This window comes from Phyllostomus hastatus, unplaced genomic scaffold, assembly GCF_019186645.2.
Source record: "Phyllostomus hastatus isolate PE091 unplaced genomic scaffold, TTU_PhHast_1.1 phas_contig_210, whole genome shotgun sequence".
NCBI lineage: Eukaryota > Metazoa > Chordata > Mammalia > Chiroptera > Phyllostomidae > Phyllostomus > Phyllostomus hastatus.
Window position 1 is genome coordinate 27,113,155 of NW_025333737.1, and position 17,235 is coordinate 27,130,389.

Genomic DNA, 17,235 nt, shown 5'->3' on the forward strand with positions numbered 1-17,235 from the left:
TCCCTTCCCCTCCCTTCTCCGCCGGGCCGGACATATGGAACCCATTTCGCTGGTGACATTGAAGAGCCGCCCGTGCGCCCGCCTTCCCTTCCGCCATGGCGCCCCCGGCGCTCCCGCGCCTCGCCGTGCCCCCCGTCAGTCGCGGCTCCCCTCCCCGGCAACTTGGCCGGCTCTCAGAGCCCAGACCCCAGCACGGCGCCCGGCCGGCCGGGCCGAGGGGGAGCCCGGGCCTCTCCGGAGAGGTGCGCCCCGAGCGCACACCCCGCGTGCCCCGCCGCCCCGCGTCCTCGAAGGCCGAACAAAGCCCAGGGCGGAGGCGGGGGCCGGGTGCGGCAGCGCTTCCCGGCCTCTCCCCGCGGCTGGCCTGCCGTCCCGGGGCTGCCAGGGTCTGAATGACCGGGATTCGGCCGGCAGAGCCCCAGCCGGGGCCGAGGGACACGGGCCTGGCTGTCGGCTCCCGGGCGCGCGCCCCGTTCTCAGCTGCCTGCCGCGGCCTGCGCCCTAGCGGGAGACGGACGCACAGGTAAGTGTGGGTGCTGAGCCAGGGCTCCCGGGGTGGGCTTGGGGTGGAGAGCAGGGTGATGGGGATCCTTCTCCCCTCTCTCCTGGGTCAGCAAAGAGGCTGGATCCAAACCGTGGAAGACAAAGGTGAAGGTAACCTAAGAGGAGAGTGGGGGCTGCAGGGGTAGACGAGCCCGTGTGCAGGGCAGTGTGGAGGAATGTGGGTGTGCATGTGGTACGTGGACAGGAACGGAGTTCGGAGTGTGGGGGAGCTGCCCTCTCAGGAAGGGTGTAGGAGGCCGTGCAGGGCTTTCCGGGGTTGTGAGGGGCATCGGCTGGGGAGGGGGCAAGCATAGCTGGGCCCCCTGCTCCCTCAGTCCAGCTGCCAGCATGGCCAAGCCTGTTAGCACCTTGCGGGTCATTTGAAGCTGAAACTACAAGGGGTTGCGCTGAGGCTGGTGTTAAACTGAGAAGGTAGGAGAGGGGGTGATTTATGGCTTCAGAGAAGCTGTGTTGACTCCCTGCCTGCTTTGGAAACTAAACACCAAACAGAATAGAGGCGGGAGAAGCCCCTCTCTTTGGAGTAGGAGGCAGTGCCAGGTTGATTTTCTGGGATTTATTTTCTCAGATGTGGGGAGGTGGTGGGAACTGTCCCTTTGCAGGCGCAGAATGTGGTGGGTCTGTGGGAGCTAGAAGGAGAGTGTGCACCCATGCACACGTGTAGGTGTGTTTGTGTACACGTCAGTGCTCGGGTTGGGGTTTGTCGGGCTCAGTGTGGCTTTGTGAGTGGGCACACAGGGAGCTGGGAGCGGGCTGGGTGTTCTCAGGTCCTGGTGCTCTGGACACACTCTGCTGCTCTGTGCCCTCACCCTAGGGTGCTGCTTGCTTCCGCCTGTGTTTTCTTTCCTCCCACGGCCACGAGCAGCAGAGTCTACTTGACCGGGGCGCTGGCCCTTCCGTGCCATCTGCCCACGCGCCACCTGATGTTCACCTTGAACCTTTAACTTTGCCCTGGGAGATTAAGGGATTAGTGAGAGTAGCTGTGTGAGAAGGGGAGGGAGAGAGGAGGAAAGGGCCCGGGACGGCAGGAGAGACCGTGGTTTGAGGCTGGGCCTTGGCAGGCTTGGGTCCCACCATTTCTGCTCAAATTCCCCCAAGTCCCTGCTTGAGGGGGAGGGGGGCAAGGGAAGCACAAAGGGGAACAGAGCAGGACGGTGGGGGTGGGGAGAAAAAGATTTTGACCCCCAGATAGTTATTTCCGCAGGCCAACTGGTGGCTCTTGCATTTCTGTCCAGACGCCTGGCTTTGCCTGGAAATTGTTTTGCATTAAATTTTCTCAGCCGCAGAATTATCTTTCCTCGCCTCCAGCTAAACTTGCATTTTTCCACCAGACACTTGGGCCCCGCACCAATGAAATCTGAGAGGAAGCGGCTGGGCCCTAAGTGGCCGTAATTTAATTGATTTTATCATAAATCATCAACTTGATGAAGAACCCGAGGTTTCAGTGAAGTAAATTGATATTAATGGGAGTTTCTTGAAATGCAAACTCGCTGTATTGTTGGGCCATCTTGAGCTGGGGAGGTGGATTACATGCGTCCCAAGAGCAGGGAGCCCGAACCTGGAGCCCTGCACAGCTTCAGGGGGAGGGAGAGCGAGCTAGGAGGGGCAGCTGCAAGCAGGCTGATTTCTGGGGGTGGGGGGGAGCAAGCAGGGAACAGAACTTCGTGGGGAGGGAGCAGAGTCTGACTCCGTGAACCCTGCTGGCCATCTTGGGAACGCTGGTCTCCAACTGGGGGGAGGCAGTCGGAAAGCTGGTAGGTATGTGGGCAGAGCTGGGGGGGTTGGGTGAGAAGGCCAGGCTGGTACAATGGGCGCATTGACTCCTGGTTAAAAATTGCCAGGTTGAAGCCTTCCTCCTCTAATTATACAAATTAATTATTTACTGCTTAGGTTTCTGTGTCCATAAACAGCACTTTTGACTTGGTGATGAAGGTAGAGAACACCCCCCCCCCCCAACACACACACAAACTGCAGAGCAGTAAAAGCCAGTGCATGAGCCTCTGTGTGGGCAAGAAAGACCAGGATGGGGTTGGTGTTCAGTAGTGAAGGTGTAAGCATTTAAATCCCCAAAGGAAATGCCCTGCTTTGGGCTTCGTTGGTGCCCGTCACTGTTTGAACTCTGTCTGTCATTACTGCTTACTGTTTTCCCCTTTTACATCAGCACACAGACGACCACAAGCTCCCAGTCCAACAAGGGACCTCAGAAGATCACTGAGCCCAACCCCCCACCCCCCTTCACACACGCTCTGGCTTCACAGAAGAGTACCCTGCAGCCCAGGGAGTTCTCTGCTTCAGCTCACACGGCCACCCTAGGAACACCTAGGATGTAAGGCTCCTGACTCCCAAGCCTATCTCAAGGATGACTTAAGACAGGTCACTTCCCCACTCTGGGCCTCAGTTTCTCTATCTGTAACAATGGCAGGAGTGGACAGGATAATCCCAGAGCTCTTCCAGGTTTGACCTGGAGGAACTCTCTAGGGCTTGGGAGCAGCTGCCTTGCATGCAGTAGTCACTGCACGCTGATTTGCATTATACAGGGTGTTGGTACCTGCCCAGAGCAGTGGATGGTGACGCGGACTGGCTCCAGGAAACCCACTGGAGTCTACGCCATTCCTCCTCCTGAAGGTTGGAGGAGAAGCCCAGGCCCTTGAGAGCCATGGGAACAGAAGGCAGTGGAGTGGGGTTTGCTAGGTGGCTGGGCTGGAATTGGCATTTGGATGGAGCGTGGTTCTGGAAGGAGGGCTCGACCTCACAGAACAAGGCACTCTTCCTGCCAGGCTCTGGCTGGGGCTGGAGGTGTTCAGAATGCAGTTCTTGAGCTTCTACCCCAGCCAGGCAGGGACTGAACTGTGGTTTCAGAATTTAGATTCCATGATGGCAGGCTACCCACCCCCAGCTTCACCCTGATCCCTGGGCCTTTGGACCCTCTCTTCCCGAGAGAGGGCGACCACGGGGGTGGGGGGCACAGCACCACACCAGACCTCCTCCAAGGGCAGCCAGCACAGGAGACCTGCAAAGGGGGTGACCCCACGTCCATTCTTGCTCTTATTGTCCATCTCTTCCCCCCACTGGGGGAAAATAAAATTCAAAAGGGGTGTGAGCTTCTCAGAATTTGAATGGTTATGAGAGGGGAGATTTCCTGTAGAATCAGGGCTATGGGGAGTCCAGGCAGACAGGAGGAGGCTGCCAGACTGCCTTGGGACGTGTGGCTGAGTTGTGCTGGAGGACATGGGAAGAGATGGGAAACAACTTCGTCTTGGTACTGAAAATCAGAGTCTCTGGCCAGATGATCCACTTCCTAAGGCCTCATCCCAAACCTTATTTTGAGAGAGAGAGAGAGAGAGGGGTGGGGGACAGAGAGAGGGGAAGGATATAGGGGACTGGCAGGTTCAGACTCTGGCCCTATCCCATTTGACTTTGGAGTTTTATATTTGGAGGCAATTTGGAAGGCCTTCCGCTGATTGGTCATTAATCCGGTGAGTTATTGTCTGCTAAACAGAGGTCACTGGGAGAGAGACATCCAATCTGTCAGGAGAGACCTGCGCAGTCACTCGCAGCGTCTGGGCCCCTGGTCCTCTCTTCCCTACTTCTCCCTCCCTTCCCCAGCACCCTCCACCCAGCTCTGCTGGGTTCCCCCCTCTCCCTTTTGCCTTCCCCACTCCGCCCACCTTTGTCTGGACCTCGGGACATCAGCCCCAGGGGCGGGGTTTGCTAGGCCGGGACTGAGCTTCTAGATGAGGCGGGACCCCTGATTCCAAAGGGCCTTTTAAGCCAGCCAGGATCCCGCCAGCCCGTAACTCCCAACTTGGCCGGAGGCAACCCCATCAGCGTGTTCAGGCGGCCTCCGTGGTCGCGGACGAAGCTTTGCACATCCCCATGGCCGGCCTTTTTTTTTTTTTTTTCCTTCCTCCCTTTCATCCTGCCGCTTGGGGTAGCGGGGAGACTACAGCTTGGATTGGAGGAGAACACAGTTTGGATGATTCTTCTTCAATCCCAGTGGCCTTTTTGTTCTTTCGATCCCGGCTGCTGCTGAGCCGGGTCTACACTGGCCTCTGCCGAGGCGCCAAATCTTCTCCACGCTGCTGCCCCTTTGTTCCCGTCTGCTCCCGCATCCCGAGGGTGGGGGGAAGGCAGGTTTGGGGATCCGACACCAGGAGCGGTCTTTGGTAGCAATTCCCATTTTACAACCCCCAGCTTGAAAACCTTTATTAATATTTAGGAAGAGATGGAAATTCATTCGTGTGCGTGTGTGAACTTTACATGGGTCTGCCGCTGCCACAGGACTGGGCAATGAAGCTAGGAGGGTGGGGGTCTGGGAACCCAGACCAGACCAGAAAGAGACATCGTGAAGAGGCTGATTTCAGCCCCAGGTCCCAGCTTCTCTAGGACCCACGCGCGGGTGGGCGGGATTTGGGGCAGGCTGAGCTAGGGGCAGCATCCTCGCTCGCCCCAAGGCTGACAATCAGAAATCAATGTTAAAGGAGCCAGCCAATGTATGCTTCTTGAGAGGGGAATTTTCGTTTGCTCTTTGATGGATTTGGGGGGGGGGAACACCCCCCCCCCCCAAAGGCCTGGGAGCCTGGGCAGCCAGGGAGCTCTCAGGGGAGTTTAAAACACTTCTTGTCCCCTGATACTGGGTACAGAGTAGGAGTGGGGGAGGGGGTGCCAGTGCCCAAAGAGAGCGCTCTGGCTTTTTGGAAACTGAACCAGAGAGAAAAGAATGCCTAGGAAGGGGGACATTTTCTCTAATTTTTACCTTTATTATTAACTTTTGCCTTTAATTATTAGATTACACTAAGGTCTCTGTGTTTTCATCTTTCTCCCCATTTTTTTCAATATCTCTCTCTCTCTCTCTCTCTCTCTCTCACACACACACACACACACACACACACAAAGTTGCTAAGTTTCCCACCTTAAATCCAGGAAGAAATTTTTCCTTCTCCTCTCTCTCTCGCCTGCCCCTGAACCACAACTTCATTGGCAGTGGTGACACCCTCTCCTCCCGTTTCTGCACACTCCAAAATCTTCCCGCAGACACTTCTGGTGTCTCCCACCCCAAGCTCTCTGCCCAAGCTCCTCGCTGCCCTGCCTTCGTCCCTGAAGTTGGACAGGTCCCTACCCCGCATCCACACTTCCAACGAAATGGGAGCCCCCAGGGCTGCCACTTCTACCATCCACAACCCCCACCCTCCTAGCCCCAATTAGGGGCAACCGGCCAGCCCGAAATCTCTGAGAAGGGAAGAAAAAAAATAAGAAATAAACCAAAATGGGTTCTAATCGCCTCCCAAACATTTCAAATGTGCTCTGCGCTCCAGAGTTGATTAAGAGGTCCCACTCCATCTCCTACCACATTTGGGGGTGCATATCCTCTGAAATGTGTCTCCAGGTTAGTTTTCTTGCTCCTTACTTCTTTTTGCTTCTACCCCACTGTGCCCCACTTCCTGGTACAGCCAAAAGGGACCACAGTGAGTTGAGGAGGCTCCAGGAGGGGAGGGGCCCAATGCTGCCCCAGGAAAGCCCCTCCACCCTCAGCTCAGCTCCAGGCCAGGTCCGCCCGCAGCCCGGGCTTGCGGGCTTGCAGGCCTGCAGCTGGCCGTGCGTCCTCCAGGCTGTCTTTCTATTCCTTGATGCAACCAGGTTCTTCTCTTCTGTCCGCTTCCTGACGACCTTCTCTAGCAGCAGCGAGCAGAGCTGGAGGGTCTGAGGTAACTTCTTGGCTTTTGGGGTTTGGAGAGTAAGAGAAAAGACCCAAAGATGCTGGTTCCCTTAAGCCTCTGGAAGCACCCCCTGGAGCCAGTCCCTGACCCACCAACCACAAAGCTTCCTAGAGTCCAACTCTGCCGGTCTCTCGCCAGGGACTAGAGGTCTCAGGACGGACTCCTTGCAGCCACATACTCAGGCAGCCTTCATCCCTCTCTATGAGGGTCCTGGCGTGAGTTCCAACACTGTCTGATCTGGGCTTCCTTTCTTTTCCTTCCTTTTGTTTTCTTAATACTACTAATAAACACAGAAAAAAAATGGCTCACACTCTCCATCTTCATATACTCCCACCCAATTCTCTAAGCCACCAACTCTCTAGGCGGGTGGTAGGATCCTTGGGGACATCACAGTGGGAAGCTCTCCTTGTGGTTCCTACTGCTGGAGGGTGCGGAGGTCATGCGTACCCTGTCCCCTAATTCAGCAGGACCCTAGGAAGCCTGACTTAGGGGCCCTAGAAGAAGTGGGAGCCAAAGGAGTTCAGGGACCACTTCCTATGAGAATAGAACCCTTCCTCAGCCCAAAGCAGAGCCCGTGCGTAAGGAACACAGGGTATCAGGGAAGCTTTGCCAGACACGACCACCCTCTCCTGGAAGGGAGACAATAGCTGGAAACCATCTCTCACCTTTGTTCACCCAGTCCAGTCTCTCCTGGTGCATCCAGATAGGAGAAGGCAAAAGCCAAATATTCTAACCAGGAGGCCACAGAGTAGTGGCTGGTTCTATCTACAAAAAGTTAAGAGAACAAGTTTTCCAAGCTGGCTTTGTAGAAGAAAAAAAGAGAGAGAGAGAGAGAGAGAGAGAGACTGTTTGCTTTTTATTTTGTCTCCTAAACCCCGAGTCAGCAGTTAGGCCGAGTTCAAACACTCCAGCGTTTGGAAACGTCCTGCAGCTCTTTTTGCCTTTTTCTTCTGCTGGGAATGACTTCCCCACCCCCAGACCCAAATCTGCAGACACCTACATTCTTGGCTCCGGCCCTCCGCCCACAGGCCTCCTCCACTTTTCCTGCCCTTCCCAAACATGCCCTAAGAAAAGTTTGGCTTCTGTGGTCTTCCTCCCTTCTGCCAAGAATCATAATCTGGTGGAGCTCAGAAAACAACCAGGTTTGCTCCGAGAAATAATAATGAGGATGACCATCACGGCAGCAAAATGTACCCCCCCCCCACCCTGTCCCTTCTGCCGGCGCGTTTAAAATCAAGCCATTTTGCTAGTTCTTCACATCTTCTTAGAAGTACAAATATCCTTATCACCTCTTAGCCCCTCCTGCCCACCCAGAGGTGAGAATTGTAACAGAAACTTCTCCGGGAAGTTCTTACAGACTCTATCGCTCGCCAGTCTTGAGCTCCAGCTAAACACGGGGTCCTCCTTTTGTCACCCTCTCCTCCCCCCTCCTCCCCCTGCAAGATGGTCTGGAGTTTTAAAATCGTCACTCACCGCTTGTTGTCTGTTCTCAAAAAGGAGGGGCTGTTTAAAAAAAAAATCTGGCCTTCCCCCCCTACCAGTTGGAAACTGGGCCTGGAAATTTGTGGGGAGAGGGGAAGAACTGAGTGGGTGTGGGGGGAGAAGAAACAGATTGGGAGACTCCGATGGAGGGAGTCAGAGCATAGGAGACCCAGCCACTAGTCCCCGGAGGAGTGAAACTACTTAAAAAAAAAAAAGTCCTAGTGTTCCACTGCCTATGAATGCATGGGGCACCCAGCACCCCCACCCCGGGGAAGACGTGCCTTTGACTAGGCCTCCCAACAGCTACTTCTCAATTAGCATAATGGCTTACTGCTGGGGCGGGGGGAGCTGTGACTCCAACTGGCTTGCCTTGCCTTTGCTCCCCCTGCCTCCCCTGCTTAAAATCTCCATTTAAAAATTTACCTGTTCTAAAAAACAAAAACAAAAACAAAAAACCAACCCAAACCTCTCAACCTTCTTTTCTTACACACTCTTTTTTTGGGGAGGGGTTAAAAATCCCCCCTCCCCCAATACCACGATCACCTTCCCTCCTTATCAGGCATCTAAGCTCGCTAAAGGGGGAGAGGTGGGGGGTGTATGTGAGCTTGTGTGTGTGTGTGTGTGTGAGTGTGTGTGTCTGTGTGGTTTTTTTTTTTTCCCTGTGCAAAAGCAGAGGCCATTGTTACGGAGAGTAGGGCGTACCAGTCTTATAGGGCAACCACACTGTGGCGACTTGGCCGTGGCGGAGCCTGGAGCTGGATTCTCGGCGAGCCCAGCAGCCCGAGCACCTTTCGGTCTTCTGTTTTTCCCCCGCTCCCCACCCCCTCCCTCCCGCGCACCCCCGCTCCTAAGCCGAGTGAATTGAAGCGGACGCCGCGCGGCACCTCCGGCCGGTCTGCCCCTCGGGCTCCCCAGCCGGGGTGGCTATTGGGGAGGGGGGGCGACGCAGCTTTAAACAGTGGTCTTTTTTTCCTTTGCCTTCAAGGAGGGGAGATTTCTCGCCTGCCGCTCGCGCTGGGGCTCGATGTGAATATATATTATGTCTGCCTGTTCTCCCCTCGTCGGTGGCTAAGGTAAGCTGGACTAAAATAGGCTATCAGTTTGTGAATGGCGGAGAGTATGTCTCAATGATTTATGGCCCATATGACTCCAATCTCGGTTCAAGAAGAGTTCACAAGCTTTAAGCTTCCTTCCACGCAGCGACTGACTCTCTCTCTCTCTCCCTCCCCTCCCTCCCTCTCTCTCTCTCTCCCTCTCTCCCTCCCTCTCTCTTCCTGCCTCTCTCCTTTTCTCTTCTTTTCTTTCAGCAGCCAGATCCAGGGCTGAATTTTTCTCCGGCTGCTAAGAAGAGCCTAACCTTTCTCTTCCTTTCTTGTTTTATTTTTCTTCTTTCCATTAAAAAAAATTTTTTTTAAGTCCTGGAAGGTGGCCTATCCCCTCTCCCGGGGCTTCCTTGGCTCTTCCGAGAGTGTGCCTGGCAAGGTGGGGTTCTTGGGGTGGCTCACTCCAGCGAGACCCTGGGGGAAGCCAGGAGCCACCGTCTAGCTCCGGAGAAGCCATATGGAGCCTGGATTTTTCCAACATGGAGGCAAGGGAAATAGTCATGTTTGGCTTGGTAGAGCTGCTCCCCACCCCCACTTCTCCTGGATCCCAAGATTCCGGATCCCCCTCGGGCACCATTCCCTCTTCTCACTGTCCCGGCAGACAGGCCTCGGCGCCCTCCAGCTCAGCCTGGCAAAGTCCCGGAGCGGAGTTGCTAAAGCGCCTTTTAATTCGGTTACCTCCAGCGCCCAAACTTGCTGCCGCCCGTAGGGCTGGGCCCTCAACCCAGTGCGCTTGGAACCTGCCATCGCTAACCGTTTCGGCATCCTGAACGCTTTCTCTTCGCCACCTTGGGGCAGCATAGCTGGTCGCCAGCTACCGCGGCAGCAGCGGCCGAGACAGCCCGGCGGCAGCGGCGGCGGCGGCGGCAGCAGCCAGGGGCTAAGCGCGTCCGCAAACCTTCCGGGCCCTTTCTCGGCGGCGGCTGAGTCTCCATTCTTTCCTATCTCGCCTCTGGCTCCTTCGCTTCCCACACTCTCCTGGCCTTGGTCCTGCGATGGTTTGCGGGTTTATTGCAGGGGGAGCGACAGAAATTTCGGCCTCGGGCATCTATTCAAATTATTATTTTACCATCATCATCATCATCATCACCATCACCATCACTGCTGTAACAATTATTTAGCCTGAATAAAGCCAGGGCCCAGCCAGCCAACCCCCACCAACGTTTTTATTTTATTCTTCTATCTATTAATAACAAACTCAACTGATGCCTATTAATTAATCCCCCCTTCAGCCAGGCTGCTCCGAAGCTAATTTTGGTTAAGTCATCAGAGGCTAATGGTAATAATAATAATAAAGGGATTGGGTCAGCCTGGTCAATTGAACTCCAGTTCTCCCTGAAAGGACCTGCTGCTTTGAAGACCCGTGTGTATTTTCCAGAAACAAATTCTTCCCGGAAACCAATCGGAATTGAAGGCCACCTTAGCTTTCTTTTAAGTATAAATCTGTGCCATTAAGAAGGGGATTTATGTGTGGGAGGGATTTCCTTCACCTCCACTCCTTTTCTTTTCCTATTTTTAGTCCTATGTTTAGTTTTCTTTGGAGTTGGCCAGCTGGACTGAATGAGATTTAAATATTCTGAACTCACATGTCAGAAGAGAGGGCCAGTCTGGAGGTTTCATGAAAAAGTGATGGTGAGACATTGGTGAAGACAGAGGGGGAGAGGAAAATGAAGCCAGAAGTTTCAGAAGAAATAGACAAAAATCCTATGACAGCTTCAACCTTTATTCCTGCCCCCCACCCCGCACACTTTGAAAAGACTGCACAAAAAGAATGATTGTATTTATTTCTTTCTTTGCCTTAGAGAACTTCAGTAAAGAGAAGTACCCTGTTTCCAACCCCCAAAATAATATTGTTCAGATTGCTTTGTTGACATTCTTTTTTTCCTAGGGAGGTTTTCTCTTTCAGAAAGCTTTTTCCCATCTTTTGGTAGAAAAGTCCAGCAGTTATCTAGTTTCTTTCTTCTTCTTTTGAAGAAATCAAAGGAAACAAACTGTCAGGAAAAGGGTGGGGAAAAAAATGGAGGAGAGGGGAGATCTGGGCCAAATGGTCACAGCACCAGCGAGCCTAGTCAGGGCAATCGAAACAGCCCTGCTCCGTTTGGGGGCTCCGTGGGGGCCGCTGGCTGACTGGCCCCAGACTTGGCTGAGCAAAGACTCAGACTGGAGGTGGTGGGACCTGCAGCAGGGACTGGGGAAAGGCTCGGTTCCTCTGGCTCTGGAGGTTCAAAGTCTTCAGGAAGTTTCTAGGTCAGGCCGCTGTTGTCTTCGGGAGGTGGGAGGGGAAGGAGAAGGAGACGATCCCCTATACAAGAAGGTTCTCTGCTCAACTTGCGCTTCTTTCTGTCTCTTTCGGAGATTTGTTTTTTCCTTCAGGCAAGACTCCGCTCCCATGAGAGAGACCTAGATGGACATGGAGGGAGACAGAGGCAGGAGGCCTCTCAGCTCAGAGAAGAGTGTTGATGCTTTTATTAGAGTCTCCCAGTTTCCCCCCTCTTGGGCCGCCCTATCTCAAGAGTTGGGGTAGGGGAGATAGGGAGAGGGAGGAGGAGAGGTCAGCGGCCAGCGTGCAGGCAGGAGAGAAAGCAATAAGACCCTCCCAGTAAGAAGTCATACCTAGCCAGTCCCCAAAGGAGTACAGTCCTTATTTTTTAAGTGGAAATGAAAACTGGTGGGTTTTTACTTTAAAATGAAAGCATTGAAATAAGAAAAATCCATTTCAGGTCAGGAAGTGGCCTCAGCATCTGCTGTGAAGATGTTGGGGTGGGGGAGAAGAAAAATCCCTATTGATGTCAGTTCCCTTTTCAGTTCCTAAGATGGATTCGAGCCCCAGTCCTCTTCTCCCCCTTGTGTCTCTTCTCTCGCCCCGCAGGTCAGCGGCTTGGAACAGACCCCGGGAGGAGGGGGGCAGAAAGGGTAGGGGGGGTCCGGCGCCTCACGTGACCCCCGGGGGTGCCAATGTCTGGTCCTGAGGGTATCAGGCCCTTGCAAGTTGCCACCCACTGCCCGGGTTTCGCCCAGCGATGCAGAAAGCCACCTACTACGACAACACCGCAGCTGCACTCTTCGGAGGCTACTCCTCATACCCTGGCAGTAATGGCTTCGGCTACGACGGTGCCCCCCAACCCCCCTTCCAGGCCGCCACGCACCTGGAGGGCGACTACCAGCGCTCAGCATGCTCGCTGCAGTCCCTGGGCAACGCCGCCCCGCATGCTAAGGGCAAGGAGCTCAACGGCAGCTGCATGAGGCCTGGCCTGGCCCCTGAGCCCCTGTCCGCCCCGCCCGGCTCACCCCCGCCCAGCGCAGCACCTACCAGTACCACTAGCAACAGCAGCAATGGGGGCGGGTCCGGCAAAAGCGGCCCCCCCAAATGTGGTCCTGGCTCCAACTCCACCCTCACCAAACAGATATTCCCCTGGATGAAAGAGTCGAGGCAGACGTCCAAGCTGAAAAACAGCTCCCCCGGCACAGGTACCAGCTTTCTGCCTTCCTCACCGTTCGCTTTTGTCCGGGCGAGGAATGTCACTGTTATTGTAGCACCCAGCTCCTAGGCGCCCAGGCGGCGGCCTGGGAACAATATCAGGTGCCGGGCGGCGGCGGCGGCGGCGCGGTTCCCTCACCTCCCACCACCTGATGACCCCTGACCCCGCCAACACCCTCTCCCTCCAGCCACCTTCCACTGGACCTCCTGAGAGCTCCCGAAGGCCGGGCGCTGGGCCTCAGGTCTTCCGAGGCAGCAGCCGCTGCTGGTAGACGCAGAGTCGCCAACAATTGATTATTATTAAGTATGATTACTGTGGGTATTAATCACAATCGCTCGGGCTGCCCCGGGTCCCGGCCTCCAGGCACGGCAGCCTCTTCGTGCCATACTCCCGTGTCCTGCCCACGGATGTCCAGATTCCCTCAAGGGTCTTCCTTGACCACCCACCGTGGTCCACAGGACAGGGCAGGAAGTGGGGGAGTGTCTTCCCAGACCTGGACTTGGGGATGGGGAGAAAAAGTGCTCGGGAACATCCAGCCCTAAATAAATGGCCATGTGGCTCTGTCTGCGTGACATGATCAAATTTTCATAAGCTGGGGCAGCGAGAGGAGAACAGGTCTCTTAATAAATGCCACTATTATAGAGTGTCCGCTAATGCGACGGGTGTGTGTGGGGGGGTAGTGGTTAGCTAGGAGGAGGCGGGGATGGGAAGGGGAGGCGGAGAGGGCTCCGAGTCCAGGCCTGGATTTATTAAGAAACGATGCATTCAATTTCGGCGTGTTCAGTAATTATCTTTTATTTCATTTTCTCCTCTTCCCACCCCTCCCCCTCGGATCCAGCGGAGGGCTGCGGTGGCGGCGGAGGAGGAGGCAGTGGTGGCGGGGGCGGTAGCAGCGGGGGAGGGGACAAGAGCCCCCCGGGGTCTGCGGCGTCCAAGCGGGCGCGGACGGCATACACGAGCGCGCAGCTGGTGGAGCTGGAAAAGGAGTTTCACTTCAACCGCTACCTGTGCCGGCCGCGCCGCGTGGAGATGGCCAACCTGCTGAACCTCAGCGAGCGGCAGATCAAGATATGGTTCCAGAACCGGCGCATGAAGTACAAGAAAGACCAGAAAGCCAAGGGCCTGGCCTCGTCGTCTGGGGGCCCCTCCCCTGCCGGCAGCCCCCCGCAGCCCATGCAGTCCACGGCCGGCTTCATGAACGCCTTACACTCCATGACCCCGAGCTATGAGAGCCCGTCCCCTCCCACCTTCGGCAAAGCCCACCAGAATGCCTACGCGTTGTCCTCCAACTACCAGCCCCCTCTCAAAGGCTGCGGCGCCCCACAGAAGTACCCCCAGACGCCGGCGCCCGATTACGAGCCCCACGTCCTCCAAGCCAACGGGGGCGCCTACGGGACGCCCACTATGCAGGGCAGTCCGGTGTACGTGGGCGGGGGCGGATACGCGGATCCGCTGCCGCCCCCTGCCGGCCCCTCCCTCTATGGCCTCAACCATCTTTCCCACCACCCCTCGGGGAACCTGGACTACAACGGGGCGCCCCCTATGGCCCCCAGCCAGCACCACGGACCCTGCGACCCCCACCCCACCTACACAGACCTCTCCTCTCACCACGCGCCTCCTCCTCAGGGTAGAATCCAAGAAGCGCCCAAGTTAACACACCTGTAATGGGAGAGGGAGGGCGGAGGGGTGAGGTCAAGGGGACAGCCTAGAGGCGCAACCTGGAGGGCTGCAGGAGGAGGCAGGGAAGTGGTAGCCAGGCTTCCTGGGAAGAACAGGCCTGGAGCTCCTTCCCCTCCTGGCCTGAAAGGTTGCTTTTTAAAATCCTCCAGCTCTTGTTCCATTTGCCTGCCAACCCACTGGAAAGGAGTCCACAGCAGATTGACGATGACCCCATCAACCTTAGGCCTCCAGCAATACCCAGTTGGAATTCCACGCTTGGGAGTGGGGTAGAGGAAGGAGAAAGAAAAACAAGGCAGAGAAGCACATTTTAAAAAAACAGGCAAGATGGCTAGGCTATCACCAACCAACCAACTTACCTTCCGTCTCTGTGGGTAATTCCCCCAAATCTTGTTGGGTATTTTTTTTCCCCCCTTGCAATTCTCCTCTAAAAAGAATTAGGAAACATTTCAAAACCAGGGGCACTAAGCACGCTCCCCTCCCACTTCCCTGAAGCCTCGAATTTCCTCGCATCTATCGGAGATGAATGGGGCACTCCTTTCCAGCCCCCTATTTTTCTGCTCCAGGACATGAATACCCATACCCCGCCCCCATCAATGACAGTTTTCAGAGGGCTCAGGGATGGTGAGAGATCTTGAAAGTCAGAGCTGTCTATATTATAAATATATATATATTTTTTCTTTTATGGAAAAGCTGGGAGGTGAGGGCAGGCAAATTGTCAGGACTGCAGGTTTGCCCTTTCTGCGGCCTCCCACTCAGCTCCAGGTCCATCCCGCTCCTTCCACAGAAAGCAATCGGAGACACGAGGTTCTTCTACACTTTTCTTTTCTTCTGTTGCTCTCTTGACTTAACGTGAAAACAGGGTATATTTTAACAAACTGTCTGTCCCAGGCAGGGGCTGCAGCTGGGCCTGTATGCCGTGTGCAGCCCTCTGACAGGACACTTTTGTTGCACTTAGAGTTTACATTTTAATGGATATAAAAACAACTGTGAGAGATGCCTGGGCCTGCAGGAGTCCAGCATCGCTCAAAAAGTGTGTGTTCTAGTGAACATTTTCATATATATTTATTGGTCATAGCCTGTTAAAATATTTTCTTTTTTTTTTGTATTATTTATCCCCTTACATTATGTATTTATATGAGGGAAAAAAAGGAAAAAAAACTGTACTTTTTTTTTAGTATTTACTTGTTATAAAGGACGTGTTTCCTGTCATGTAAAACCAGCTATTTTAGTTATTATTGTACTCTAGAAAAGAGCTGTAGGTTTATGTTACACTCGTACTTATGAGCAATTGTAATTAGTTCTAAAAGGCATGAACTCAGCTCCTAATTGTCACTGTATAGTCCTGAATTTGTAGAATTAGAGTTAATTCCCTCTTGGAACTTTCTTTGTTCTTCCGTAGTTACTTTTTTCCTTACTTAAAAGGGTTGTCTGTCAAACAATTCTTGAATAAACTTTCTGTTATCAATTTTATCTTGTCCTGGTGGTCCAATTTAGATAGCAGAGGGGGGGGCAGCTGACTGCCAAATTTCCCCCAAGGGGATACAGGACACGGAAGGCGCTGTCCTGGCCTTTTTGTCCACTGCTCGTGCGCCTGCCTCCCCTTGCCGTGTCTCCTGTTTATATAGCTTTTCTCACAGGGCCCTGGAACACACTGCCAAGTTCTTTAGATACAATTTAAGTTAGGAGTTGGCGAGGGGGGGGGGGAAGGACTCTTGGGTGTTCTCTCTAGGACTTTCTGTTTGGCGGCTTTGACTCTCCATTTTTCTCATTCATTGACCTTTTGTCTTCCTGCTCCTCTGGCCACAACTTGCTGCCCCCTCCCCCATCCCCTGTAAGCAGCAGCAACAACAATAGCAACAACCACCACCACCACCACCACCACCACCACCACCACCACCACCACCACCACCACCAAAAAGGGGCCCGATCACTGCCCCTTCCAGGCAACCTAAACTTCACGGTTCTCTTCCGGAGCTACAAAACAGTCGTCACGTGACCTGAAACCCAACCACCATTGGGTCTAAAATGAAAACAAAGAAAAATGATTAATCTAAGAAAAAAAAAAAAAACCTCTGAGGCCTGGACTTCTCAGGTCAAACCTTAAAGCCAAAGTGAAATTAAATCACTAAATAAAACTGGGGGTGGAGGCGCCTTTGATTTCCCTGCCAGGGAAAGGGGGAGAGGAGGAGGCCGAGGGAAGCTGTTGGATCCAAGCGTCAATAAAATGGTCCCCAGGCTAATGTGTGGCTGTTTCCACGATCCTTGGGAAAACTTCATTTCTTCGTCGTGGTTCTATAAAAGTTTTATCACATTGGAGCGAGGATAGAGAGGGTCTGTCAAAGATGAAATGTCACCGCTGCGTCGCTGGAGTCGATAAGAGCGAGGAGACGGGGCGGCTGAAATATGGAGCTAATTCGTTGAAAGGGAAGCGATGGCTGCTTGCTGAAGAGTTGCATAATTCTAATTGTAAGCGATGCGCCCGCATTTCTTAATTAGGAGCATATATTTGGTGGAAGTGATGGGGGGGTGTCGTTGAGAATTGTTGCAGGCCCTCAGCCTTAAAGCGAGGGCTGATTTTCATTTTTATGTTGCATCCTGGCAGTCCAAGGTTAGTAATTACAGTCTTTATGCAACAATAAATAACAATAAAAAAGCAACCTGAGTTCTACACCCCACCCTGTAGGATTTTAACTGGACTCGGCGCATCCAAGCAGCAAGCAATTTAGCATTGGGTCAGGCTATAATTTAAAGGCATAAGAGCGTGCAAAGTTTGATTGGGATCAAATAACGCTCAAGGGTTTTTCTCCCCCCCCCTTCCTCTTCTCTGAATAACATTTTTTGAATGGTGTGACTGGATGAAGAGCTGTGTTTGGTTCTGGGGGTGCAGTGGATTATTTAGCAGGAGAGAGGTAGGCCAGGAGAGGTGTAGGCCAAGAGAGAGAATTCAGCTCGAGTCTGAAAAACAGAGCTTTGGCTTAAAGCTGGAATGGCAAACCAGAAAAATAAGGGCCGACGAAGCTGGGTGTCTCCCACCCTTTTTTCTGCGGGATTCCAGGGCTAGCTCAGCAGCCAAAGTCATGGGGAAAATATTGTGCTGTAAGATTCACAGCACAACAGGGGGGCGGGGAAGTGGTGTCTCTGGGAAGGAGGATCTGCTGGCCCCTTTTAACACCCAAGTTTTCTGCTGTTCTCTAATCTGGCAGTAAAATCTGT

The 17,235-nt window shown here is 53.8% G+C and overlaps 1 protein-coding gene and 1 long non-coding RNA gene across 10 annotated transcripts in view; one reads left to right on the forward strand and one right to left on the reverse strand.

The window, feature by feature from the left end:
- The window catches only part of HOXB3 (homeobox B3), a 56,078-nt gene extending 40,245 nt beyond the window's left edge, over positions 1-15,833 (forward strand). For 7 of the 9 annotated variants that reach the window (XM_045836230.1, XM_045836229.1, XM_045836233.1 and 4 more), the window contains 3 exons: positions 8,746-8,833; positions 11,733-12,331; positions 13,181-15,833. In XM_045836230.1, the coding sequence (XP_045692186.1) occupies positions 11,884-12,331; positions 13,181-14,007 (1,275 nt within the window). In that variant the 5' untranslated portion in view covers positions 8,746-8,833; positions 11,733-11,883 and the 3' untranslated portion in view covers positions 14,008-15,833. Of the gene's footprint in view, positions 1-336; positions 524-8,367; positions 8,654-8,745; positions 8,834-11,732; positions 12,332-13,180 lie in introns of those variants that run through there. The other 2 variants (XM_045836236.1, XM_045836237.1) reach the window with 2 other exon arrangements.
- On the reverse strand, positions 5,301-8,134 carry LOC123816964. The gene is made up of 3 exons (XR_006785359.1): positions 7,752-8,134; positions 6,944-7,043; positions 5,301-6,278 (listed from the first exon to the last, which is right to left on the reverse strand). It is a non-coding gene; the product is annotated as an uncharacterized LOC123816964 (long non-coding RNA).
- Positions 15,834-17,235: the final 1,402 nt, after the last annotated feature.